General features: G+C 40.3%; 2 protein-coding genes and 1 long non-coding RNA gene across 6 annotated transcripts in view; 1 reads left to right on the top strand and 2 right to left on the bottom strand.

Annotated features, from left to right (window-relative positions):
- Nucleotides 1–1293: 1293 nt before the first annotated feature.
- On the bottom strand, nt 1294–19264 carry MAPDA (N6-Methyl-AMP deaminase). Of its 2 annotated transcripts, none has more exons than XM_048866951.2 (10): nt 19048–19264; nt 14651–14781; nt 13186–13246; nt 12263–12350; nt 11139–11220; nt 7977–8103; nt 6564–6644; nt 5018–5153; nt 3866–3966; nt 1294–2464 (listed from the first exon to the last, which is right to left on the bottom strand). In XM_048866951.2, exons 1-10 carry the CDS (start codon nt 19105–19107, stop codon nt 2270–2272), a joined length of 1062 nt encoding a protein of 353 aa, XP_048722908.1. In that variant the 5' UTR covers nt 19108–19264; the 3' UTR covers nt 1294–2269. The 2 variants fall into 2 exon arrangements, with proteins under 2 accessions (XP_048722908.1, XP_048722909.1); XM_048866952.2 differs by lacking the exon at nt 19048–19264 and adding an exon at nt 17905–18038.
- A 23-nt stretch (nt 19265–19287) lies between these two features.
- Nucleotides 19288–27663, top strand: part of LOC125643786 (uncharacterized) — a 13164-nt gene continuing 4788 nt past the window's right edge. The window contains exon 1 of one of the 2 annotated variants that reach the window (XR_007358823.2): nt 19288–19670. This is a non-coding gene — a long non-coding RNA (uncharacterized LOC125643786). The remainder of the gene's footprint in view (nt 19671–27663) is intronic. The other variant, XR_007358824.2, reaches the window with a different exon arrangement.
- TM2D3 (TM2 domain containing 3) overlaps nt 21489–27663 on the bottom strand; it is a 13995-nt gene continuing 7820 nt past the window's right edge. For both annotated transcript variants that reach the window (XM_048866953.2, XM_048866954.2), the window contains exons 3-6: nt 25644–25801; nt 25126–25300; nt 24390–24465; nt 21489–21834 (exon numbers count right to left, since the gene is read on the bottom strand). In XM_048866953.2, the coding sequence (XP_048722910.2) occupies nt 21669–21834; nt 24390–24465; nt 25126–25300; nt 25644–25801 (575 nt within the window). In that variant the 3' untranslated portion in view covers nt 21489–21668. The remainder of the gene's footprint in view (nt 21835–24389; nt 24466–25125; nt 25301–25643; nt 25802–27663) is intronic.

The raw sequence follows: 27663 nt of genomic DNA, 5'->3' as shown, positions 1-27663 counted from the left end.
TGCTGTCTGGCCTGCCAGTGGGCACACAACCCCCACATAGCAATTTACACCGATTACTTGTACTTTATGGCTGGGGCACAACTGATCACAATCATGGATGGCTGATAGGGTGCTAGGGGACTACTCACTAAAAACACATGAACCACGGCGTTCTATAAGATAGAGCGTTCTTTCCTTGACCTCAGGATTGGGGGATGTGGGAGCAGAATGCAGATAGGTCTTGATCTTCCCCACATACATATAACAGCAGCTATCTGAAAGTGGATCACAATAAACAACTAAATCCCTAGTTCAGAAGTCAGAGTGTGATCTGCTCCTGCTGGGACACAGAAAAGAACTGGAGAGCTCAGCCAGGACAGCTCGTTCTATACAGAGCAGACGTCACAAAGCTGTGCTTGTTTCCTATGTCCAGCTGCTGCTAGGAGGTCACATAACATTGTCTGAACTGATTTCTTAGCACATGAGAGGTAAGTATTCTCAGCAGAAAAGAACGATCCCTCTACTGGGTCACTCATTAGGCTTCATTCTAAATGATATAGCTGAGAAAGTTCATCCTGCCACATAAGCATTCTAACTCTATCTCCAGTTTTTACCTTTTTCCAATTGGCTCAGACACAACAACAAGTTGCCCTGACATCTAGAGACCAAGGACTGGGACCCTATTACTAGGCTTGTGGAATCTGAGCACATCACAAATATTTGGAGGCACAGTATTAGCCATCCCCATGACCGTTGCAAGATCTCCCCCTCCTAAAAAGATTTTTAAGGGCCCAATCGTCTGAGCACCTGGCAGCATCAGGCAGAGTAGAAGTGACAATGACTGTTGACAGGGGCAACACATAACCCATATTAGTAGCCTTGTTACAAGATAAAAAAAAAAAATCATTACCAATGACAGTTCTCATGAGCCAACAAAAACTTGAAACAGCATAGCCAGTGACTCATCAAACAGATTGCCTTTACATCTTCAGAACATTCAGTATGGTCTACTTTCATTAGCACTGCAAAAAATGCAGTCTGTCATAGGCCATTAATAGTCTGGTCTCCTGAAACTCAGACAGCAGAGGGATTGCCTGAAGTAATAGGACCAAAGTTCTACATGGCGGAATCTCTTTCCTAATCTATGAAGTGAAATCCCAATTCCTAGTACAATTATTTAAATACTCACAAAACACAGTCTCTTAAGTGATATAGGGGCCACATATGGCAAGATTGTGTTGTCAGTGATACTTCTGTGAAGAGTGACAGATCTAGCAATGCATAAATTAATAACACTGACAAAAACCACATCTCATTTCCCAAACTAAAGAGCTCCCTGTGGTGTCAAAACAGACATGGTATCACTTAGTATAAGGAAAGCATCCCTTATAAATGATACAACTTCACATAATTTGCTGCAGAATTTACATGCCTCCAATCTACAAACCCTGAGCAAAAACAAAAGCAGTGGTTTTAGAAACACACAGCATCAAAAAAGCTATTTTTTGTTTAAAAAATAAAAAACAAATGGAAAGAAATAAACTTTAAATTATAATAAAGCATTTTAAAAACAAAACCCCATAAACATGTCACATGGGTTGAATTTGTTTTTAGAATTTTTTTCTGCTTGCCAGTGTAATACAGAGACACCGTAACACACTGTTAATTCTGAGTGTGTCGATAGTGTAGTTCAGTTTGATTGTGTCAGCCTATTCATTAAACTACCCACAGAAAGCTTTGGTCAGACATCTATATCAGCAGAAACAGTTCTAATGTGTCTCTTAACTGAGTGTGAAGATCTTATTGACAAGTATTTTTTTCTCCCTGAGATTGTCCATATCTTTCTGCTCCATCAGCCTACTTAAGATTGATATAGAAAAACATATACATACTGCTTAGCACATTGTTGTTATGTGTGTATTATGTTCTTTTCCTACTCAACTTTATTTTGTTATGATTGTTCCAATATTTGTGATATTTTAACACATTTCAGGAAAAAGTAATTAAAAAATTAGTTTCTCTACAGTGAATACGGTATTTAGTATGTGAAAAATCTGGAATTTTACTCACTGACAGACTTTGTCCAGACAAAGTGTGGAAAGGAACTTCTCTCTCATCCTGGTTAAATAACGGTCTGTTCCTGTAGCCCTTAATTCATATAAGCAGAGGCTGCAGGACTGGGCCCTATGGTTGTATAAAAATTAAAAAGGCCAAAGACAGAATCTCTTAGGCAGATCATCCTTATTAACGGAGCTAGTATATTCAGTTTTCATCTATTTATAACTTTAGTTCAATTACTTAGTAGACTTGGTTTCAGTTTATGCCACTGTTCCCTTAGCTTCAATTTTACATGGTCTGAAGCAAAGATATAGTTGATTGATTCATAGGAGAGGTCCCATATCTGTGATGGCGTCAGATTAAATGTTTTAGCAACCAGCTGGTACTCCTGAGACAGATCTGTTGCAAAGACACCTTTATCGTCAGTCTGGAGGGAGGTAAAAAACAAACAAACAATCATTCAGTATGTCCAGCTTTGCAAAATAGGAAATTAATTTATGATCAGTTTCACAGTTTACTGCAGCTAGTACTTATTCTATCTTTTAAGTAAGAACTAACAGATAGAATAAATACTAGCTGCAGTAAACTGTGAAATACAGTAGGGTAAAACTGTTTGAAAATTAATATCAATATATCTCATCCAAAAATACCATATGCTGAACAAAGAAGGCTAAGTGAAAGAACAGTTCATTTCTAAAAATATATGATGTCTATAAAAACAGCCAGAGTCTTTGTGCTTTATTCTATGTCTCCTACTACAAATGGAGCATGCTTTCCAAACTAATCCATAAAGCTGCTCCTACCGCTCCTCCTCAAGACCCACTTCTACCATGATGCCTACAGAGAAGTGATAATGGCTAGACAGAAGGTCTGTGGGGATTGCTGGCACTTACTTATATTTCAAAACAATTCTGATGATTCAGAACCATCAAGTTATTCACACGTGTAACTTATGTAAATGTGTGATCATACAACTGTTAATCTTTCCCCTTCCCTGTTCCGCCCCCACCCCTCTACCCTCCACCTACTAGCTGCACCTTGTCTTATATTAGAGTATTTATCATCAGGATAGGGTCTGTGTCATCCTGTACAACAGTACCTAGTACAATGGGGCCCTGACTTCGATTATGGTCCTTGGCTGCTACCATAATACAAACGATAAATAATAACAATTAGATAAGTGTTGCCAGTTAAATGTTCAAGTTAGGATCGTTTACGGACTGAATTGGTCCCGGCTCCCTAATCCAGGGCTCTCGTGTGGGTTACGTGCGGAAGAGAGGTCCCTAAATTTACCTTACTTAACTTAGCCAATGTGATGTTTTCTACCATGGATGTTTTTATAGATGCTGACAATGGGAGCTGAGGTGCTTGGCATCTCACGGGATCAGGACTAATTACCTACAGGAGGAGTCCCATATTTTCCTCTGAATGCAACAGACACATATTTGAAATTACAAGGAAATAATAATTACAAGGAATCACAATTTAAAAATACAAATATAGGGGCTAAGACGTTCAAATGCAATGTTCCCTGGTTCATACCAAAACTTATATAGACCCCAAATTTAATGTAAACCAGACGTTTAATCTACTGGGATTTGCTTCTTCAATAAAAATTAGAAGTTGAATTTTCCTAGATTTTTACAATATATTTCTTCCTAAACAGGGTATCAAATTTCTTATAAGTGAGGTCAAAGAAAGTCCTTGTCCCGTTGGCTCTTGTATAGATAGTAACAGGTATGTTTCCCTAACTTGGCTCCAGTGACTCAGTTTCCATGTTCTGTGTGGTCAGCATCTAAATGTATTCTGTACAATCAAAATGGCTTACACAAAGTACAGTAGGGTGGCCCATGTTGTACCAGTATCCAAAATGGTGTTTGTCACAGGAAGGTACAGTCTGACTTTTGAAGTTTGACGTCATGCAAAGTTCTAAGTGATAAAAGGAAAAACTCTGAATTAAAAGAAAAAAACAAGGATATGTACAGAACCAAAAATATGATCTTTGGGTAGACTAATGGACACATTTCAATCCATAGCTAAATGGTTCAGTGTTACCTGGGGTTTATTTTGTTTTTTTTTAAATGTGTGGTGATTCATGACATTTACAATATATTGTATATCCCAACTAAAAACATATTCAAACACGGGACCAAAATGTTCATGTGTGCACACATGAAAATACCTGGATTTACACAGTCAAATGGATGGTTAGGTGCACAGTTCACTGGTTGTGCGCCCAGTTTGAAGAACTGGTGCACAAGCACAGACACCACATGTACTGCCCAACGGGGTTATGTTTTGATTTTCTACCTTCATCTGAGGCATCCATTATTGGCTACTGCCAGCGGCATGATATCAGACTGGACAGATCAGTGCTCCAGTATCACAATTCTTATGTCCCTATGTATTTGACGCAGATATAAAACTTTCAACAGTCTACACAGATGCCACTAAATCCTTTTACATCGCCTTAAAATAAATTTCACTATACAAATTACTAAGGTGTAGTTTATTGATATTAACCATGTGGCAACAAATGTAAACACATGGCAATTTTGTACTATTTTAATGTTCCAGATCTCTGTTTCCTGTTGCCGTTTTCCCCACTATTTGTTGATTCTACACCAGGGACTGGCATTAAACTGCTAAGAAGCACCACTATTGAGAATAGTGTATGACAATGTGTGTGTATATTGAAATATATGCATATAAAATACCTAGACATTTAATTAATGGCACTCAGTAAAAATGTTTAAAAATATTGTGACCAATGTTATTTTAAATGAAAAGCAGAAGCGTTAGTAAAACACCATCTGTATCAGTTATTTTCTCACCGTATCCATATATTTCCACATCACAAATATCTTTCCATATTTATTTCTGGGAGATATAAATCTACTGAGATTTACTGAATCATTTGCAAGATACAATGTATCAAAGCTTGAGGGCTACCAAGCAATTTTCTTATCTTCTTGCTTACCTATAGGTATGTGATTCTGTCTAACAAGCTGCACAAGGTCCTCTGAACTTGTTGTAGAGCTGAGAAATGTACCATGTCCAATTCTGTCTGGAGGCAAGCCAAGAAGAATTTTGGTCTCCTCTTCTTTATTTGGGATCTAAAACAGAATACACCCCACCATGCACAGAGTCTGTAACGGCACTATACTGTAGCTGAATAATCAAAGTCCTACATCAGCCCCAGATCAGATCTGGGTTCTGGGTTTTTGTATTTGTACATTTTATCAACAAAGAAAATGAGAAATAAGTGTGTGTGTTAATTAGTATTAGTTATTATGCTTTGGAGAAGGAAGAGATGCAGGAACTGGAAGATGGAAGTGCACTCATTGGAAAACGGATAAAAGGACAGATTACATTAGTTATTTGCACTTCTGAAATACTTTTGATTGGAGGACCTCAATTTTCTTTACAAACCTTAATGAAATATGCCTCAACTACCTTGTGAAGGAAGGTTACAGTTATCTCCAATGTACAAATGGATAAACTCATGGCAGAACAGAGAAGTTACACAATAAGACAGAGACAGAAAGAAGAAGGTGAGGCACTCGGAAGCACATTTTCAGAGCACTGCACAAGAGTTCGATGCAAAAAACTCATTAATAATATCAGCCTTCATTTCCTAAAGGCACTACTTCTTTCAGAAATTAGAAGGTTTTCATTATTCATCAGGCCTGCTAAAACAAACTCTAGGTCGATCTTCAATGTTAGAGATCATACTCCAAATTCTCCTTGTCTCACATACACAAACAGCTAAAAATGTCAACAGAACTACTCATGTGAGTAAAACAGGTGCATAACAAGATCTACTATATGATATTCCAGATATACTTCAGGTAGGTGACAATGGATCAGTCAATATATGTGTAAATTTCAAATACAATAAATTACAGCCAATAGTTCCTCCAATAATCCTTAATGAGCAAGGCTTAGTCATGCTCTTGAATCAGGGTTTTCCCTATGATACTGAGGTCCTATTTGTTTCCATAATTTAATAAATCATGTAAGGACCTTGCAGGTTTAAAGGCAGAGTATGTTATGTTACTGGCATTCCTTCTGTGGTTCTCAACATTTACTGTATTATATCATTTACTGGATTGATCTATCCAAAATTAACACAGAATTCAAAACTGACAATAGCACCATTGAAACATTTCTTGTGACATCATAAATCACAGGAGTGGAGCCTGCATGGTTCTCTGGTGGTCTGTAACATCCCTAGAAAGGTAGGAGAGATTTAGTCAAGGTTACTTGACTAAGTTGGTTAGGTGGTTGGGTTTTGATTCTTTGGGGGGTTGATTCTTTGGGGGGTTTTTCCCTTCAAAATACATATAAATATATGAGTGTTTACTTTAAATTTCTCTTTCCTAACCCCATCTCTTCAAAATGCCATAAACTAGCATTACTTCGGCCTGAAAAACTGAAAATCCACAGACGTTACTTTTAGTTACAATAGGTTTTTATTTAAAGGAGGTTGCAGAAAAAAGTTAGCGCAAACATTAAGAATTTACCTCTGAAAGATGCAATGCCAGTTTCAGTCCTGCCTTTTTTGCTTCGAAAAGGGGTTCAAAAAAATCTTTGCCATGTCCTGCCTTGAAGAAAAATCCAAACAAAAATGCATGATTAATCAGGAGGTATTTTTTATTGAAACCTTTCCAATTATACAATCATGATGAAGTTTCATATTATTAATATAATCCATTCAAAAGCAGTTAATTTTAATCATTTTTCTTTTGCTATCTCATATAATCAAATATAGTGAATCAATTTTTTTCACCTCAATTTGAGAACTATAGTCTTCAACCTCTCTTCTTCTCTTCTTTTCTTCAACAGCATATTAGGTGCTTGCATTTTATGTCTGTCTACATGACCCTGCAGTTCAGACTATGGGATGTGAACTGTAGTGCACACTGGCACGTTGCACTGTAACCCACCAAGTGAATGCTGAGGATGCAAACTAAAAGACACCTACTGCAATTCACACCCCCACAGACCAAACTGTGGGGCCTTGTAAACCAGCCTTAGTTCTCATTTTGTGTCTATTCTCAGTATTACTCAAAATGCCTCCACCCCAATCAATCTGATACAATCAGAGCAATGTGGTAGTAGATGCTTTCCTGGGCTCAGAAGTTGCTTTTAAGTTCCCTTTTTTGATAATTGTGTATCATTTTGTACATTTTCAATTTTTTGACAGACAGGTATTATCTTCACACCATGAATATGAGCAAGACATTTAACCAAGAACCAGCAAGTTTAAACTGACTAACTATATAGGGGAAACAGTGAAACTGACTACAGACAAATTGCTATTAAATGTACAAGTAAACAGTGAGACAATAAAGAGAAATGTATTTCCCTAATCATTTTCAATTCAGCAAATGTTACTAGTAACAACACATCAGTGTGTTTATTTTAGTTGATGGTGTCCTTTACATAAAGGGCAGCTGTTAAGAACCAAAACAACTTTCTGTCCAACCCCCTCAACTCCTTCATACATTCCAAAGTCAAGTAAAATGACTAAAAATAGGATTTGCCAGGCAAGAACCATAATTCCAAGTACTACTGTGACTACTACTACCTGTTCTTCTGTCTTTAGATTGTGTGCCTTCTTTTATGTTTGAAAAACACCTTACACAACATTGTGGGTACTATTTAAAAGAAATTATATAATAATATAGCAACAACATTCTGCCTTCAGTGTTGGCCAATAACTGGTACTTCAGATGAAGGCAAAGCACTCCAAAATGCATCTATACCCATTTATACAATATTTTAGATGGGGGGAAATAATCGTTCCTAACCCTTGCTGTGAACAGTTAATGCCCCCAAAGGAAAATTATCCAAAGCACTAAGAGTAAAAATAAAATTTGATACTATAATCATTACAATGATAAAAGTACCCATCTTCAAGGAAAATAACTTACGGTGGGATCACCACTGAGGTCAAGCCCTACCACAATCCCATCAGTGGAAAGGAGGAACTCTTCAGCAAGTTTAACAGTTTGCTTGGCCACGATAGGTCCACCTCTTCTATCTATTGCTATTAAAAACCTAGAATAGAGATGTACACCTTACATTAAATATGAACAGTGACAGCAGGTGAAGGACAAAGAAACAATCTACTACCAGCAAAAGCAACACTACACTCAACTTAAATAGAAATTGCTTCTTTTGTCACAACTGTTATTGTAAAGCTCTGATGGCAAGTAACAGGGTAATTATGCATGTACAGAGAAGCACACAACAATACCAGTGCACCACGCTGTTATCACAGTGGCTGAATGACACATCTCTAATGCCCATGTGCATACCCACTCTAATTCCAGCATTACATTCATGACATCTCCCTTCCAGCCATACTGGCTCCACTCTAGAGGCAAAAATGTAACACTGAAACAAAAGATTGGGCTTATATAGCTGAACACAAGGAGCTAGAACTGAACCCTCACTTGGGATAAACTGATTTTCTTTCAATAATTTTATTGGCATGGTTTGGTTCTTCCTTTTTCATAAAACCAAAACAACTTTTTCCAAGCCCTGGGAAAGGAAAGATCTGGTAAGCTGCATCTCCAGAGAAGGACCTCTAAATACTTCTTAAAAAACATACACCATCTCACATAAGACACAGCAAAGAGTTCTCCTGTCCTCTGGACAGGCAACATCCTTCCAGCCACTGCCTATACTGGCATCAGGTCCTAGTCTGGCTACTAGCCTGCACACCAAAGTTCTAACTTTTATATATCAACTCTTTCTCTGAAGCTACTACCAATGCTGTTTTCTGGATTAGCCAGCAAGACCTGCCGGCTCAGACAATTCAGCCCCTCCCTTCCACAAAGAGCTTAGAATTTGACCTCTGCAACACCCTACATCTCAGGCACAGGCAAAAGATATTAAGGCCAATCCATAAGATACTAAGGAACCTCCTAACTGGCTGTACAAATGCTGACAACTGTGACATAGTATTATATTGTTATGATGTACTGTATACAAATGATACATGTATCTTAATTCACATTTATATCTAGTTTGTTATTATTACACCTCTACTATTAAGAGGCGCAATATATTTTGCCAGAAAAACCAAAAAAACTTTATGGTCCAAATTTTCAAAGGCAATATGTAGCAAACAGAAAAATTTTGGAGTGCAAAAAGTTAACTGTGTTCACACATAAGTGACCCTGTGGGGGATGCAATTACTCATTCAGCCTGCACAATGTGGATTTCTGCAGGTGCACCACTGCAACCCTCTTTGAGAAGGTAGATAGTTTACCTTAGATAGTTTACAGAAGGCCCACAAAAGAAGTCAAGAACTAAGGACAACTTTTCAGAGCAGATTTTTAACCTGTATTATTAGTTTCTTGCAAAAATTAATTTTATAGTTCCCACAGAGGAAAGCTGGATCCCTAACTAGTGGCTGTTTATCTTCTTCGGGTTTCCCACCATTTAGTTATCAAGTTTCTGACTTATAAACAATTCTGAAAGGTTTTAATAAACTCATTTTGTTATTGGTTCATGTTTTTTGAGTTTCTCTAAGATTTTTCAATTCTCAAAAACAAGTGAAACTCAGAAGAAAATTGTACATGGTAACCAGTGCTCCTGCATATAGCTACACAGGTGCTGTCTGCGCAGTGTGTGTTTTTTCCTACATCAACTTCACTGGGGTGGGTTGGTCATTTTAAAATAATTCAAACTTTTTAAAAATTGTCCAATATATTTGTACTTTTTATTTGTTTATGGTCGGTAGTTTTCTGTTTGTTGATTTTTTGTTTGTGGGTGTTTTTTGTTTGTTTTAAAGAGGAACAAAACTGCCGAAGGTTTGTACATGATAAAAGTCTGACAGGCCATTTCACAGTAAAAGCAGCTTTCCCAGAGGATCAAAGTAAGCATGTTAGTGAAACAACAGTTCAATGTTCAGCAATTAGCCAAACAAACAGTCAATGGCTGCAGAAACTCTCACTGTGATTACTGTATTATTTCAAAGAAAATCATTAGAATTCCATAACAGAGGGGAAGACACATATTACACCTATATTGGTGATTATTAGGTTCACTTTTGATAGCTGGTTTAAAATTCAAGTTTATATTATTTGTTAAATTACTAATAGAAACTGTAGTGTCTTTCTAAGGCCTGATCTACACAGTGTCATTGTACCAGTATAACTAATTTGGTAGTGGGTTGATTTTTTTAACCAAACTAGTTAAACCAGTACAACCCTTCATCTGGATACAGTTATGCAAGTAAAATGGTGCCCTATAGCCATGTAGTACACCTCTATCCCAATACAACGTGGTCCTCAGGAGCCAAAAAATCTTACCGCGTTATAGGTGAAACCGCGTTATATCGAACTTGCTTTGGCCTCGAGCATTTCCGTTATTAATAGTCAGAAAATCATTTTTGTTAGAACTAACATGGTGTATGCAGTAAATAAATCTGTTCTACAATGGCTAAACTGTATCTCCTTTTTTTAATTACAACAATTATTTTATAAGCTTACTTAAAAGATACAGTGTATTAACAACAAAGGTACTAAACACTACTAAATGCAACCATGTGGGCTAGGTTTCATCATACATCAATCGTTTGATCTACGGGTAATGCTTAGGAAAATGCAAAATTCACATAAAATATCAGAAAACGCTTTTAATTACCCATCTTTACAAATTGTTGTAAAAAAGGATTTTGGTATTTTAGCAAATAGGAGCATGGGCCACTTTGTCACTTAGCCAACTACGTTATACGTAGATTGTTAAGTAATATGAACTGTTAACTATTAAATAGTTTGAACACATTTTGGAGATGGGAGTTTTTTACTTATAGAAAAGGTTAAAATGAAGCTAAAAATGGTAAAGTACTCATGTTTTAGAGACACTGATAAAATAGTAAATACTTTTTTTTGGTGTACAAGATGCTTTCTTATTTAAGATGCACCCCTTAAAAAATATTTAATTTTTAAAAAAACTTTAAAACGTCAAAAATCATCCAGTTTCTATATAAATTCCTCCCCAGCATTCATGATCTGTAAACCTCGGCCAAGCACTAGGTTCATAAGAAAATCCCAGATCAGAAGATTTTCACGTTATTTTACCTGACATCTATATCCAAATCCTCCTCTTTACACTGTTTTATTCCTTCAAGTACAGCTTCCACGTATGCCCTTTTGGTCATGCCTATAAAACACACACACAAGCATAAGCACATCTGGTCTGAGTAGATATAAGCGAACTGATTATAAAAAGTTACGTTTGATAAAATCCTAGACTGACCATGAAAATATTTTTCATTTTACCTTCCCCCCCATTTTACCATTTGATCTTATATTTTATTTGCATTTTGGGATGGTAGTTTCATTCTCCATCTTGATTTTATTCTGTGATTTTACATTTTGTATAGGGCTGGTTTTACCAACAAATGTAATTTTACTTTGAGGCCTCCCTTTGGATTTTGTTTGCTCTGAGTTTGTGGAGAAAAGAAAAATAACTTTACAGAAGAGTCTAACAATAGGGTTTCCTGATGCACCACTGAAATATTTGTTTAAAAACAATAAAAAGATAAAGAGAAATAAGAAAGAAAATGTAGCAGCTATTACAAGAAACAAAACTACAGTAAGGCTATGTCTCCACTACAGCCTATGTCACCATAATTTGTGTCACTCCGGGGTACGAATAAAATAGCCCCCCAAGTGACGTAAGTATACTGACATAAGCACTTGTGTGCACTGGATAGTGAAGCTATGACAGGAAAGATTTTGGCTCAATATGTAATTCCCTCCCACACCCCACCCCCAAAAAAATCTTACTAAAAGGAAAATTTTATCCACATTATCATTTTCATTATTCAGTTCACTGCAAATAATTATATTTATAACACTGAACATACGTATGTGCATGTATTTTTTTATTTATATTTTTATATAAATATATGGGTTGGGAAAAAAATCACCCATGGAGCAATTCCACTGGTTTCAATGAAATTACAAGAGGAATTTGCCACTATATGAAAGATTTGACAGTGGGACATTCACTGATTTGTTTCTAAATGTGTCACATTTACTGAAACAACTGGATTTCAAAAGTGACTCCAGCAGTTATTAACATGTCAGTCAAAATTCACTAGGTACTATCCAAACCATATTGTTAATATTAACTTTATAATGTGAGAGGTTCTATAATATAATCTAGAATACTAATTAAAAGTCAGAACACTTTGTACCAGTGCCATTTTCTTCTCTAGGTGTGCTCCTTAACTCCAGATACTTGACCCCATCAGCAGCAAATTCTTTAATAACATCTTTAGTTACCTGGTTAAAAACAGCATATACAATATTTTGAAATTAAAGATTTATAATTTGTTACACTGGATGACTCAAAGATAAAGACATGCATGTAAGCTTTCAGTGTGAAACATGGAAATATAGTTACATAATATTAATAGGAGTTGTTGTTTAAATCCCATGGTGTTTACCTTTCTGTCCAGTTTTATCAGGGTATCAAAGCTGCTCTGGCCAATGGGGATTTCAGTGGCAATGTGCTGACACAGTACCTCCCTCCACTGCCCTACCAATGGCAATGACCTCTTTCTTAGCAATCCTGACCACCTGGAGGGCTGTACTGGCCGCCTGAAACCCCTTCTGGAGAGAAAACGTTCACAACACTTTGCACCACTCTGCACCCTGAGATACGCTTTCCCACCAGCAGATCTCCCTCTCTGTGCTGGACTCAGAAGTGAACATAGTACAGCTCTAGTAAGGAACTCTGCATATACATTGAGACAAAGAAGTATTAGGAGACTCTGCTAAATTAAAGCATAGGTAAATATGAATGGATATCACATCTGAGAGCACAGACTGACTTCCAATATTGGTAGCTCACTGCTCTGAAGAAAAAAAAATGAAAATGTCAGTTACGTAGAATATGACATTTCTAAATTCTCACTTTTTACAGAAATATTTTTTACATGCCATTGACTAATGTATTACTGAATCTCTGAGCTCAATAATTTACAATCAGCTCCATTTGGCATTTACACACTGGGCACAGATACAAGTGCAATAACTTTTCTTGCTACCTTTGCAAGGAGTTGTTTTTGAAAGAGAAATGCTCTGATTTTTTAAAACAAAGCCTTGTACAACTTACCAGTAATATATCTTCAGTCCTATTGGTAATCTGATGAATGATATTAAACATCTGAAAACATCTACAACAAAAAAGTTAAAAGGATAAGCATATAAAAGTGTGCTGGTGTGATGAGCATTCCCACTTGCAAACCCATACCTGAATAACATGTATTCACTGGCTTTGTTGCGGCATAGACTGAATCATCATAATTGTCCTTTCTGGCCTTAAAAATTATTAATTCAGTAGCGATTAAATGTAGTGCATGTATAGTGTAAAGCATTTACTAAGAATCTTTGTTTGCCTATGTGTTAAGTTACTAGCTATATTCATGCCCAACTAGGAAATCTTGCTTGATTGGATTTTCTCTAAAGAGCCCAGGCTCTCTGTAAATATTTTCAATCATCTGATTAAAAGGAAAACAAAATTAATAAGAAAGATTACAAGGGATACATGTTCCGTTTGCACACAAGAAAGAAGTGACTTCACAGATTTAAGAAATGAAAAAACTATCTTCTCCTAAGGATATTTTTAAAAAGTAATAATTTTCTTAATGATGTTAAAATATGATGAAATTACATTTACAAATTACAAAAACAAACCCCAAAACCTTCAATTTTAATTATGTTTTCTACAGCCACACAGTGCAAGCTTACAGATTCTACTGGTTTCAATGTATTCATAAAGGACCGGGGGGGGAGTGGGGGGGGAAATGGGGAGGGGGGAGAATTAACGTTGTAATTTATAGATCGGGGTAGGCAAACTACGGCCTGCAGGCCATATCCGGCCCCTCAGGGCTTTGGATCCGGCCCGCAGGACTGCTCCCCGTGGTGCCGCAGGCCCCGCGCTGCAGGCTCCATGCATTGCTCTTGCCTCCAGGCACCGCCCCCCGCAGCTCCGATTGGCTGGGAATGGGGAACCGCAGCCAATGGGAGCTTTAGGGGAGGTACCTGGAGGCGTGGCAAAGGCAGCACATGGAGCTTTGTGCCCCCCGTCCCCCAGGGGCTGCGCAGAGACATGGTGCCGGCCGCTTCCCGGAGTGGTGCCACGTGGGGCCAGGGCAAGTAGGCAAGGAGCCTGCCCTGGCCCAGGTGAACACAGCTGCCACCACCAGGCTGGAGCCTGAACCCCTCCTGCACCCCATCCTCCAACTCCCTGCCCTAATCCCCCTGCCTGCACCTCGCACCCCTCCTGCACCCCAACTCCCTGCCCTGAGCCCCCTGCTGCACCCTGAGCTCCCTGTACCGAGCTCCCTCCCAACAGTCCACACCCCTCCTGCACCCCTGCCCTAAGCCCCCCAGACACCCCGTACCCCTCCTCTGCTCCAATCCCTTGCCCTGAGCCTGTTCCTGCACACTGCACCCCCTACCACACCCCGCACTCCCTCCCGTACCCCAACCCTCTGCCCTGGCCCTGCATACAATTTCCCCACCCAGATGTGGCCCTCAGCCCAAAAAGTTTGCCCACCCCTGTAATAGATACTCACTCTTCCAAAGTCCTTTTCTTCCCCTTGTCAATCATTGTCATTCCATTATGGATTTGAAGATATGGTTTCTGGTCCACAAGTTTCTTCATAGTAACAGAACTGATGGAGCCATTCAAGTGAGCATGGAGCTCCTATGTTGTAAACAAATCAAGAGGAGTGGAGGGTATATTTAATTTCAATTAGATTTCAGGGTTTTTTCTTCTTTTATGTTGTATTGCTTTTTTATTAGAAGGTTGAAAATAAAAGATTTCCCAACCAATCCTGTCTCTGCATTTGGCAAATAATGACTATTTTGACTTGTGTTTCTATATGCCGGTGCCCCAAATGAGATTGTCTTATTTACTTCTCATTGGGAGCATTAGCGGTGATATCAGCAAGAATGTAGGTGCCACTGTGAAGAGTGTTAAAGTCTCAGTAGTGGTACACCTTGGGGGGTGGAGGGAAAACAGATCTTACTTTTTAAGATTTTAAAAATAATTTAGAACATGAGCACTATTCCTTACTCAATTCTATAATCGGTCAAATCTGGGCCTAAACTGGTTCATCATCTTTTTAATTAGACTAAAAAAGCAGCATTTATTCGACCCAGGCATATTCTTCCTTTTCTCTTAAGAGCACATGAAAGCATAGTGAGCTCTCACTTCCCTCTATAAACAGAAAACAGAATTAGCAATTGAACTGCGCTCCTTGAATTTAGAACTCACGACTTGTTCCAGCCTCTCTCTCAAACCCAATCATCCTTTACTCAGCTCCACACTTCATTAAGCATCACCCTCTTCTCTGTCCCTTCTCACAATCTTGCTGCCCATCATTTGGAATAGTCTTCTTGTGTCGCTCCATCTTACTTCAAAATTTGTCTGCAAAATACCTAGCTTGTCCCACACATCTTCACTCTCCTGCCCCTCCCCTTTTAGCACCTGTTTTTATTAGGGCAAAAATTGGCAAAATGTTTTCACAAAATGCTTGACTGATAAATATGATGAAATTTTTACTATCGCTGTAAAATACTTAAAAATAATATAATACTAAATGTACAATAAAACATAGAAGGGGTGACTGTCAAAAGTGCTGAGCAACCACAAGTCCAATTCATGGGAGCTCTGGTTACTTACCACTTCTGGAAATCAAGTCCAGAAACTCTAATTCTAATAAAAGGCATGCCTGTTCCACATACCATGCCAATTAAACTCCTTGCAGAATTCACTATGAGAATCTGCCACCCACAAAAAGACAAGACACTTTGCAAGGATGCCTTCAAAACACCTTTTTTCAATGGAAGCATCAAAATGTAGAGAAAGTGTCAATATCTGTTTTGGATCATGCACCTGTGCCAATTTTAATGAATAAACACTCAAATAGTAGACGTGAAATTTGTTGTACATGACTCCAGAATTGTTGAGCAGATAAGAGTTCCAGGAACGTGTAGCTATGATAGCAGGAATGTGCCAGACCACACCCTTTAGAACGTAGCAAAACCTGTTATCAGAATCAGACTTACAGAGGTGGCCTCAGGGGAAAAAAATAAAAGCAAAAAAAAGGAAATATGTTGATTTGCTTGCAACAGTCCTTGAAAAATAATTGACTGGAGTCAGGCGATACAAAAATTTTAAAAATTTTGTCGGTGGTGGAAATCAATTAGTACTTTTGGACAAATAAACATGACAAAATGGATTGTATTACAGCTTGTTAGGAACCCAAGAGCTGTTTGCTTGAAACTTTTCCTTGATAAATGGGCAGAAATTCCTTTTGTTCAAATACACTGCCAATAAAGACCTACAGCTTATCAGTTTTGTCCTCATCCTCAACTTGCAATTATGCTTTTAGTAGCTCTACAATGCTTTTGATCTGTAGGCTGCTCTTACAGGTGGTTGCTGTAAAAAGTGTCACAGCACACTATTACTAAAAATGCTTACTTTCTCATTTTATCATATAATTATAAATCAATTGGAAAATAAATATAGTACTTACATTTCAGTGCATAGTATATAGAGCAATATAAACAAGTCATTTAATAGAATCATAGAATATGAGGGTTGGAAGGGACCTCAGGAGGTCATCTAGTCCAACCCCCTGCTCAAAGCAGGACCAATCCCCAACTAAATCATCCCAGCCAGGGCTTTGTCAAGCCTGACCTTAAAAATTTCCAAGGAAGGAGATTCTACCACCTCCCTAGGTAACCATTCCAGTGCTTCACCACCCTTCTAGTGAAAAAGTTTTTCCTAATATCCAACCTAAACCTCCCACACTGCAACTAGAGACCATTACTCCTCGTTCTGTCATCTGCTACCACTGAGAACAGTCTAGACGCATCCTCTTTGGAACCCCCTTTCAGGTACTTGAAAGCAGCTATCAAATCCCCCGTCATTCTTCTCTTCTGCAGACGACACAATCCCAGCTCCCTCAGCCTTTCCTCATAACTCATGTGTTCCAGTCCCCTAATCATTTTTGTTGCCCTCCGCTGGACGTTTTCCAATTTTTTCACATCCTTCTTGTAGCGTGGGGCCCAAAACTGGACACAGTACTCCAGATGAGGCCTCACCAATGTCGAATAGAGGGGACTGATCAAGTCCCTCGATCTGCTGGTAATGCCCCTACTTATACAGCCCAAAATGCCATTGGCCTTCTTCACAACAAGGGCACACTGTTGATTCATATCCAGCTTCTCGTCCAGTGTAACGCCCAGGTCCTTTTCTGCAGAACTGCCGCCTAGCCAATAGGTCCCTAGTCTGTAGCGGTGCATGGGATTCTTCCATCCTAAGTGCAGGACTCTGCACTTGTCCTTGTTGAACCTCATCAGATTTCTTTTTGCCCAATCCTCTAATTTGTCTAGGTCCCTCTGTATCCCATCCCTACCCTCCAGCGTATCTACCTCTCCTCCCAGTTTAGTGTCATCTGCTAACTTGCTGAGGGTGCAATCCACGCCATCCTCCAGATCATTAATGAAGATATTGAACAAAACCGGCCCCAGGACCAACCCTTGGGGCACTCCACTTGATACTGGCTGCCAACTAGACATGGAGCCATTGATCACTACCCGTTGAGTCCGACTATCTAAACAGCTTTCTATCCACCTTGTGGTCCATTTTCTGTTTGACATTTTAGTTTCTGACTTCACTAGTGCTTTTTTAGGTAGGCTGTTGTAAAACTAGGCAAATATCTAGATGACTTAATGTACCAGCCCCTGGAAGACCTCTGCATACCCCAACGAACCACTTCACCTACAGGGAAAAGGGTGAAGGACAGGAACTGCTCACCCTGTAAAAGTGGCAGGAGAAGTGACTCCACAGCAGAGCTGCAATAGTTCATTTGTGTAAAACACGAAGTGAGCATGGTCGAGAGAGACCCCCAAGGATCTATATGCTGGTGCACCGAAGATACAGCACCATTGCAGGGGGCTGAGCTCCTCTTGTCCCACCCCAATTCTGTTGCAAGCGACCAAAGGCAAAGAGGGCAGATTTACTCCTACAGGCACAAGAGTTGCCAGAGTGAAGCAGACTACATATAGTCCAAATAAAGATGGAAAACACTCACATTGTGGAAGAATCAAATGGTCAATGTGAGTCATTTTTTTTTCTTAAAGGCAGTACAACTAATCGCATCTTTAAAGAAAAGTGTTCAGTGCAATGTGACAGGCTGGGTTCAGGAAAACAACTATGGAAACCAAAAAAGGCTGCAGCCCTTAATCAGTATGTCTTCTCGATTGCAATCCCTCTACAGAGCTCCCAGCACAAGAACCAAAAGGTGCTGGCTGATTTTCTGGGGTGCCTGCCTCTCCTCAAACGTAGGTGCTTTACAAATGAGGAGATTTTACATGAGCAGGGCTACTGCCCAAGCCACTCTGTGGATGAACTCTCACTGCTCACCCACCCCAGTTAGAAGAAAGGTGACTTGCAGACCCAGCCCAGCGTAGCATTGAATGCTGTCAAACTCTATTCCAGGGGTTCTCAAACTGGGGGTCAGCAGGTTATTACCGGGGGGGGGTTGGAATTCACAAGCTGTCAGCCTCCACCCCAAACCCCGCTTCATCTCCAGCATTTATAATGGTGTTAAATATAAAAAAGTGTTTTACTTTATAAGGGCGGGGGGGAGGTCGCTCACACTCAGAGGCTTCCTGTGTGAAAGGGGTCACCAGTACAAAAGTTTGAGAACCACTGCCCTATTCCCTGCCGTGCAAGCGGGGAGGGACATAAAGGATGCATAATGTGGGCTGCTGGTCTATCATCACTGCACCCGGCCCAGCGCATTCCCCAGCTAGGGCAGCGAGTGGGCAGCGCTGGAGTGACTCCGGCAGCTGCACGGGAAGAACCAGCCCAGCCGCGGGGAACGTGGAGAAAGGGCAGGTGGCCCGGCCCCCGCGGGAAGAACGCCCGACCCTGCGGGCCTGACGCAGCTCTCACCACTTTAGGAAGCTCCCTGTAAAAGCGCAGCTGCCGCTCGCCATCCGCGCCGGACGCCATCGTGCCTACCCGGCGGCGGGAAGAGACGTCACGCGGCTGCGTCACTGCTGCAGACACCGCCGCTCTTCCCTCGCGCACCTGGCCCCTGGGGCAGCGCGCGCATCCCAGCACCCAGCTGCTTTCCACGTGTCCGGGCCCCTCCTCCCCCAGAGGGCGGCAGCAGCAGGCTTCTCCCCGAGGCTCCTGCACCTATGCTGGGGTTGACAGGGCCTTTGCCACGATGTCGATTTGCTTTATAGCCAATACACCAGGCACTGAAATGAACTGAGCTCCTCCCCTCAGCTAGTGGGCATGACTGCTTACATCCCTGACAGCTCTGTGCCACAACACACCCTTCTGCTCCAAGAGGACTAGGAGACACCCTAGAGCTAGCACCTCAGGATAAGAAGGAGAAGCAAATACATTCTGGGGTTATTTTCTTGAGAATATATGATGGTGCTTGAAAGGTACAACGTGGCAAGTAGCAGGACATGAAACAAAGCAGCTGCATTTAACCAGTCACCAGCCACGGGAAGAGCTGGGTAAGGATAGAAGATCTCAACACTAAAGCACTGAGCCAACAGGTAATGCTCCATAATGCTTTGCTTAGAGGCTTAGCTTCATTTCAGCTGGTTTGGACTATTAGGATACAACAGCACTTCTTTGAAAGTGGTATCTTATTCACCACAATTTCAGCTTCCATAAAAGTTAGTTTTCAGAGTAGCAGCCGTGTTAGTCTGTATTCGCGAAAAGGAGTACTTGGTGGCACCTTAGAGACTAACAGATTTATTTGAGCATAAGCTTTCATGAGCTACATACATCCGATGAAGTGAGCTGTAGCTCACAAAAGCTTATGCTCAAATAAATTTGTTTGTCTCTAAGGTGCCACAAGTACTCCTTTTCTTTTTGTAAAAGTTAGTGACTGTGTAGTCACATAAAGCCTCAAAAATGTAAACTGTATGTACCCAACTCAGCAATATCAGTAACTCTACAGAAACTCTGGAACAATGGCTCTGACAGGTGTGACCTGCCCATTCACCCCAGGAAAATATTAACTGTGTTAAAGTTGCCATTTAAACTAATTGCATTGCTCCTGTAAGAACCGAGAGGAACACAGATCTGCAGTTTACTGTGAGTCACATCTCACAGTGCTAAAAAAAATGGTGGTATTTGAAAGATATCACCACTTCTTTCCCCTTAATTAAAAGAAACCATGCCAAAGAAGCCCAACGGAGCCTCGGAGCATATTCAAGTCCTAGCAAGGGGAAGCTAAATTTAGTGGAGCTCATAGTATCTACACAATCAACTGTAAAAGAACCGCTTACATGGCTGAAGTTTATTTTGCAGGCAGAGCTGCCAAGAGCATTACTATTTTCCTCCTCTCCCCCTTCCAGATGCATGTATAGATTGAAAGAGTGGCAGCAAGAAAAAACTGAATAGAAAATAAAAACACAACACTACTTCCATTAATTTTCATCATATTTAATTCAATTTTAGTTTATCCAACTGACAGTTTTCAGTGTAGTGCAGTTTAGTGCTGCAGAAGCCAAGGAGTCCTGCCACACAATTTAAGACTGGATTGCTATAGAGGACCTTGGAAAGAGGACACGAAGGTCAGAGGTAGGACTTAAAAACCCAAAAAAGTTGAAAATATGAATTGCCTAATAAAAAAAATCAGAAAACAAATGTTACAGCCTTCTAGAATGTACTAACCTTCAGTGACATTATGGAAACAAGTAAATATCAGACAACTTTTCAATAAAAAAATACTTTGTTACCAAATCTTCAGCTGATAAACAAGTTAATTACCAGATCTCCTTTTTAGATTTATATTAACACCCTGTAAGTTTGAGAGCACAAAAATTATGCCATATACAATTCTCTCTCAGGTCAAGGCAAAGCAGAAACACCAGTGCGCTGGAAAGTGTCCTGCAGTGTACTTTTCAAGTTATTTAAGATATTACATTTTTAGTGTTATTTCAGATATTACATTTTTAGTGTTATTTCATACTAATTCTAAAAAGCCACAAATTTACAATTACAGCAGAAAAATTAAGTTTGTGATATCCCAAAGTGAAAAACAGAAGAGAAACTACATGTAATTAAGATTACAATAGATGGCAATCTACATATTGCCCAAGTAGTTTAGGTTTACAAAAGCACTTTATCTTGCCATAAACGTGAAAAAAACTCTTGCTAGCATATTTAGGGAAGCTTGTTAGATAGCTAAATTCAGACAACATACAAATAAGAGGTAAGCAATTCTTAATTTAATATTTTAATTAGTTTATATTTTCTTCAGGAACAGTAGTCAACTTGTTTAGCTGTGCAACTTAAACATTTTTCATAGAAAAAAATACAGTTCTTGCAAGCCAAAGGAAATTAATTACAAATAAACACTGTTTAGTGATCCACTCATTTATTTTACCTTAGTTCAAGGCAGGCTAAGTACAGATACTGTACATTAAAATATGTGCACACAGAGAACGTGTTCCTAGTTCTACCTTTAAGGACCAATTTCTATATTTTTTTTAGGCTCCTTCGCAAATTTGATCCTTCTCTGGATCATGTTTTGTGTATACTTAAATGTAGAGAGATCCATCTGCAGGCCCCACGTATCCAACTCCTATTAGTAGCACATCTATTAGTGTCCATATTCCCAGTCCACCAAAGCTGAAGAGTTTGCCCAGACCTTCCCTCCACTGGCCCAAGTAGAAACGATCTGCTCCAAATCCACCCAGGGTGATGCTAGGAATACAACATAATTCATTAACATAGTTGTGAAGAATCCCGAATTTGGATGTCAACTCACCTTTAAATATTTACACCACACTGATAGTAATTTTATATCATATCATATATAGGCTCAGAAAACTATGAATATCTTATGCAAAGTGGCTGGAGGACTCTAAAAGTAATAGTGATAAAAATGTTTTGATAGAAATATGTATTAAAAAGCACTAGTTCTTAATTAAAAATATTTCTCCAAGTCTTTTGTGAAACTCTGTAGATACAAGATACACCTCTACCCCGATATAACACGGTCCTCAGGAGACAAAAAAAAAAAAAAACTCACCACGTTATAGGTGAGACCGTGTTATATTGAACTTGCTTTGGCCCCCCTGTTCCTTGTTCCCTGACTGCCCCCTCCAGAGACCCCTGTCCCTAATCACCCCCAGGACCCCACCCAACCCCCCTGCTCCCTGTCCCTATCCACGCACCCCGCCCTCTGACAGGCACTCACCGGCAGCGGCAGGAAGCGGAGCAACGTGGCCCCAGCCCGCTCCACTCTGCCAGCTCCCAGCCGCGTCGCTCCGCTTCTCGCCACCGGTGAGTGCATGGAGGTTGGGGAAAGGATGCCCTCTGCGCTCACCGGCGGCGGGAAGGGCAGCGACGCGGCCCCAGCCTGCTCTGCTTTCTTGCCCTGGCCCCAGCCGTGTCACAGGGGGGTGGTGGTGGGGGGTGTTGGGGAAAGGTCCTGCTCTCACCGGCAGTGGGAAGTGGAGCGCTGCGGCTGGGAGCCGGCGGAGTGGAGCAGGCGGGGGCTGGGTTGCTCCGCTTCCACCACTGCCAGTGAGTGCAGGGGGGATCCCTTCCCTGAAGCCCCCTACCCCATGCTTCCCTTGCCCCAGCCCACTCTGAGACTGTGGGGCCCCCAAAAGTGCCCCCCCCCAGAGCTCCTGCCTCCCAGACCTGGGCGGGGAGCCCCTGACCGCCCCCGAGACCCTCTGTCCCTTATCCAAGCCCTCCGCCCCAGCCCGGCACCCTTAACACGCTGCTCAGAGCGTGTCAGAGTTTTACTGCGTTGTATGCGAACCCGCGTTTCTCGGGTCGCATTATATCAGGGTAGAGGTGTATGAAATGATTTATGTTATTTTAAGCTTCTCTCCATAAAAAGAAAGTTGGCTAGTGAGCTGCTCTGACTTTGGGCTCCAAGTTTCCTGAACTGGCAGGGGCTGAAAGGTGCTAGAGGGAGGAGACTGCTCTTGTGGTGTTTGGGTAAAGCTTAGTTTCTCCAGCTGCAGACAGAGAAGGGAACGGTTCTAGCTCCAAAAGAGAGCATGTCAGACCAGCTTTCTAACAAAACGTCTATTACCATTTTTGTTCACATAACTTATGATAAATTAGGTAGTACAGGCTCTCATATCAGCCCTTATATAATTTACCTTTTAAGGGAATTTTGAATGAATTTAAAAAAAAAAATAAAGGAGATAATTCTTGTTTCATAGTCAAGTTGTACAAACATATTGAGGTCCTGTGGCAACATCCAAACCACCACAGTGAGTATGACGCTTTAGCGCTTATTGTGTGAAGAATCAAAAGTTACAGCCTGGTTTAACAGTATAGAATACTGGCACCTCTCCCAAGCTGTCATCTTGTGTTCCAAGATCTCAGTTCTTTTTTTTTTTTTAAAAGCTGATACCTATCATGAGCCAGCTATAACCAGCATAATGACATCTACCCAAGTCTGGAACAACTCTAAAAGAGTGAACTGCCCCATTCATCTCAGCTGCCCAATGATAATTTACATCAACATTAGCAGCTGTTTTGTTGCTCATTAAAGTGTGTGAGAAAAGGAAGCGCGGTATTCATAAATATTGGCTACCCCTGTTTTTAGAGTCTAAGTGAACCATGGGCCAAATCCAGATCGCCAGAAGCTTTTGAATGGACCGCAAAATCTTTCTTATTATTGTCATTATTATTGTTATTGTGACGTGAAAAATGTTTCTCTGCAGTCTCTTGACTATAGCTTGACCAAGAAATTTGGGCCTTGACTAAAAATTATTGACTACCCCTGCTCTACAATGAGCAAGGGTTCATTTTGGCACCATGAGTGGATGCTGTTTGGGAAACACCACCAGTTTTCTTTCCTCCAGTCAAGGAATCTAATAATGTCTAGCCAGGGTATCAAGCCCCAAAAAGATAGCCAAATTCAGTATGACATGCATAGTCACAACAGATTGTACAGATGTTCAAAATTACAAACAAACAGTCTCTCATTTTGGTTATTCCCTTAATTGGAGCTTATTCTGTGGCCAAAGCTTGGAAGAATACCACCTCCCTCCACCCAATACACACATACCTAAATCTGACCCCAGTAGTATGGAAAACAGTTAACACTGGCCATTTTATATTAAATCATAAGCATACTTTTAGTCAAAAGTCTTAGAAAATATTAAATATTTTGTACTCAGTTTAGTTTAAGGTTAGGATATAAATACACCATTGAAAAGAGAAACCCATTTAAGGAAATGCATTCATATATAATTTGAACTTGAAGTTCTGCAATACTTTCAGTCTACCTTAATGCCAAGGCTGTAGACCATTTATAGCCTCCAGTCCAGTTGCAGTAAAGCATCTTAGGAAAGACACGGTTACCTGAGAAGAGAAATGAAATACATTCAAATTCTGATGCCATGAACAAAGGCTAAAGATTGACTCAGGAACTGAAATTTGAGGCGCACATATGCCAAATTACTCCTCACAACAAATGTCTGTTCTGCATTTAAATAGCATCAGTAACTCAACCTGTCTTTTCTGATGAGACCAACAATATGAAAGCCTGAACACTATCTCCATTCCCTAAACTTTCTAGATGGGTTTCCACCAAACCACCACCAAATTAAGGAAACTCAAGAGCCAAGTCTCTTGATTTAGAGCCTATATTAAACTTCTTGTGATTTCAAATGTTAATTGACAGGATGTTTTTAATTTATGCGATAAACCACACCTCAATGCAAGTTCTGTTGATGCTGCATCAAATAATTCCATTGAAGAAAGTGAACACAGGAGAGAAAACACTTCCAATAACCCTAATGTAAGATTACTGTTGAGACAACGGTTCTAAAGCACCATATCATAATTTTAAGATAGTGTCAGACTATAAAGTGAAACTAAACAATGCACAGTATCTCAACAAAAAACAAACTAGACATTGAAATAAGTTTATGCACGTTTATCCACTACACTGAATAAAAGTATGTTCAAGAATTCTTCACAAAAGAATCCTCTAAACCATTCATTTGTAGACCAACTTACCTAGACAATGAATATGATCATGTACTGTACAAGTGGCGTTATATCGTTGTCTCGGACAAGAGACTGTCATGCAACTTGTAGAATTGGTACATACATAATCAGCAGGTTCAAGCTGCCAGCAAAACTGGCAAGTCATGTTGATTGTAAAATTCTCCACTTCATTGTTTCTCTGATCCTATAAAGGACAGTATTATCAATGTAAATAATCTTAAACAGTATATCAAGAATGTTTCACAGGATATAAAAAAATACTTTGCACAGCAGTGAAATCTGTGAGAAGACAGAACAAGATGGACAAGCTGTTTTATTTGCTACCTATATATTATATTCAGCACTTCAATAGTTGGGTACTGGATACTAGAAAACTGTTAAAGAAATAATTATACTTGCTAGGTAAGTATTTATGCCTAGAAATTTGTTTTGTAACATCTTTATAAGTTTTAGGACATAATTTACACTACACAGTACCTTTAACAAGTGACAAATTCCATATTCAAAGAAATTGGTTAATTACTTACAACACAATGAATTTGTGGCTTAATCTTGCAATCAAAAGTGGCTGGCTTCCCATATACACAGGAGAAGTTCGTTTTACAAGTCATGCAGTCTGGAGGCAATTTGCTGCACAGCCCATTGCTGGGACACTTACTCACATAAGATGGAATCTCTGTAGTCTCTGAAGGGTGAAAGGATTTGTTAAGAATAAGAGGTTTAGCATTACCTACACTACCGTATAGGCACACACTTTTACTGTATGTTACTTTAAATAAATTCATAATAAAGTATAGTAACTCATTTAACGTTGTAGTTATGTTCCTGAAAAATGCGACTTTAAGCGAAACGATGTTAAACGAATCCAATTTCCCCATAAGAATTAATGTAAATAGGTGGGGTTAGGTTCCTGGGGAAAAAATTTTTGCCAGACAAAAGGCATTATATACATTTTAAATAAGGAATTTAATACAGGTATTAAACAGGCTGGCAGCCCCCCCATCAGCTCCCTTATACCCCCTTCGCCCCCAGCCTGCAGGCAGACCCTGTGGATCAGCGCCTTCCCCCTGCTCCCCCGCTTCCTGCCCGTGGCAATCAGCTGTCTTGCGGCATTCAGAAGGCTTGGGAGAGGAGCGACAATGCGGCACACAGCCTCCCTCCTGAATGCCACAAACCAGCTAATTGCCGCGGGCAGGAGACGAGGAGGGAGGGGGAAGGCTGCGCACTGCATCCTCACTCCTCCCCTGAATGCTGCAAGACAGTTGATTGCCGCAGGCAGGAAGAGCAGGAGGAAGGCGCTGATCCGCGGGGTCCGCCAGCGGGTGGGAGTGGTGTAGGGAAGTTGATGGAGGCCTGCCAGCCATGGACAAAGTAGGCAGACAAACGACGTTATAGCAGAGCATTGCACAACATTAAATGAGCATGTTCTGAAATGGAGCAGGGACGCAACATCAAAACAACATTAAGCGAGAGGACATTAAGTGGGGAGTTACTGTACTCTCCACTTACAGCTAACATAAACCAGTAGCTCATGTATTAAGGCATCCCACCTCTAACGGCAACCAGTATCAGCTGCTTCAAAAGGAAGAACCCTACAGCAGAGCTCAGCAGCAGCCAGCATTGGCCATACACCATATATCAGCATTTGTGAGTCCATTACTACCTTGTCCCACCATGCCATCAATCAGCCACTACTCCCTCCTGAAAGCACAGGGCTGGAGCACACAAACACAGATTGGAGAGCAACAGCTCCTGTGACCTCCTGCAGGGAGTGAAGATCCCTCCCCCTCATGTTTGTCACCTCCAAACCTGGGAAATGGATCAAGATTCTGATGCCGGTCTTTCCCCTCCCATGGTCTGCATCAGTTGTGTGTGAAGTATGAGAATCTAAATCAAGTGGGGGAAGGGCAGAATGAAGTGGTCAGTTTTGTGGGGAGCACCATAATTAATTGATGGGTGTTTTCAGCATTGGGCAAAGCACTGATACATCCTAACACTCTACTTCCCCATACCTCCCAGCTCACACCACAGAGCCAAATCTGACCCCTGCCCTCCAGTAAAAAATATGGGATAATCTGTCCCAGGGAAAATTTCTTCCTATCAAAGATACTAAGATCAAAGGTCAGTTTATAACCTGAAGCTTGAAGGTTTATATTCTTTCCAAAGCCATTTAAATATTTTACAGTTCTAACTTTGGATGCTTGTTATCCATATAAACATGGAATCCTTTACTTTCTTTTTTTTAAATCAGGCTATGCTTTAAACCTCGGTAATATCTTGTACAATAAAATCCCGTCTAATTATGCACTACATTAAAATATTCCACTTTCTGTAACTTATGAATTTGCCACCATTCAATTTAATTGAATGTCCTTTTGTTTTAGATGAATAGTGTCTAAGACCAGAAGGGATCACTGTGATCCTCTAGTCCAGAGATGGGCAAACTACAGCCCATGGGACCGTCCTGCCCAGCCCTTGAGCTCCCGGTCAGGGAGGCTAGCCCCCCCGGCCCCTCCCATGCTGTCCCTCCGCCCCCGCAGCCTCAGC

This window comes from Caretta caretta, chromosome 10, assembly GCF_965140235.1.
Source record: "Caretta caretta isolate rCarCar2 chromosome 10, rCarCar1.hap1, whole genome shotgun sequence".
Classification (NCBI taxonomy): Eukaryota; Metazoa; Chordata; order Testudines; family Cheloniidae; genus Caretta; species Caretta caretta.
The sequence above is the reverse complement of the archived record's forward strand: the minus strand, read 5'-3'. Positions and strand labels throughout refer to the sequence as shown.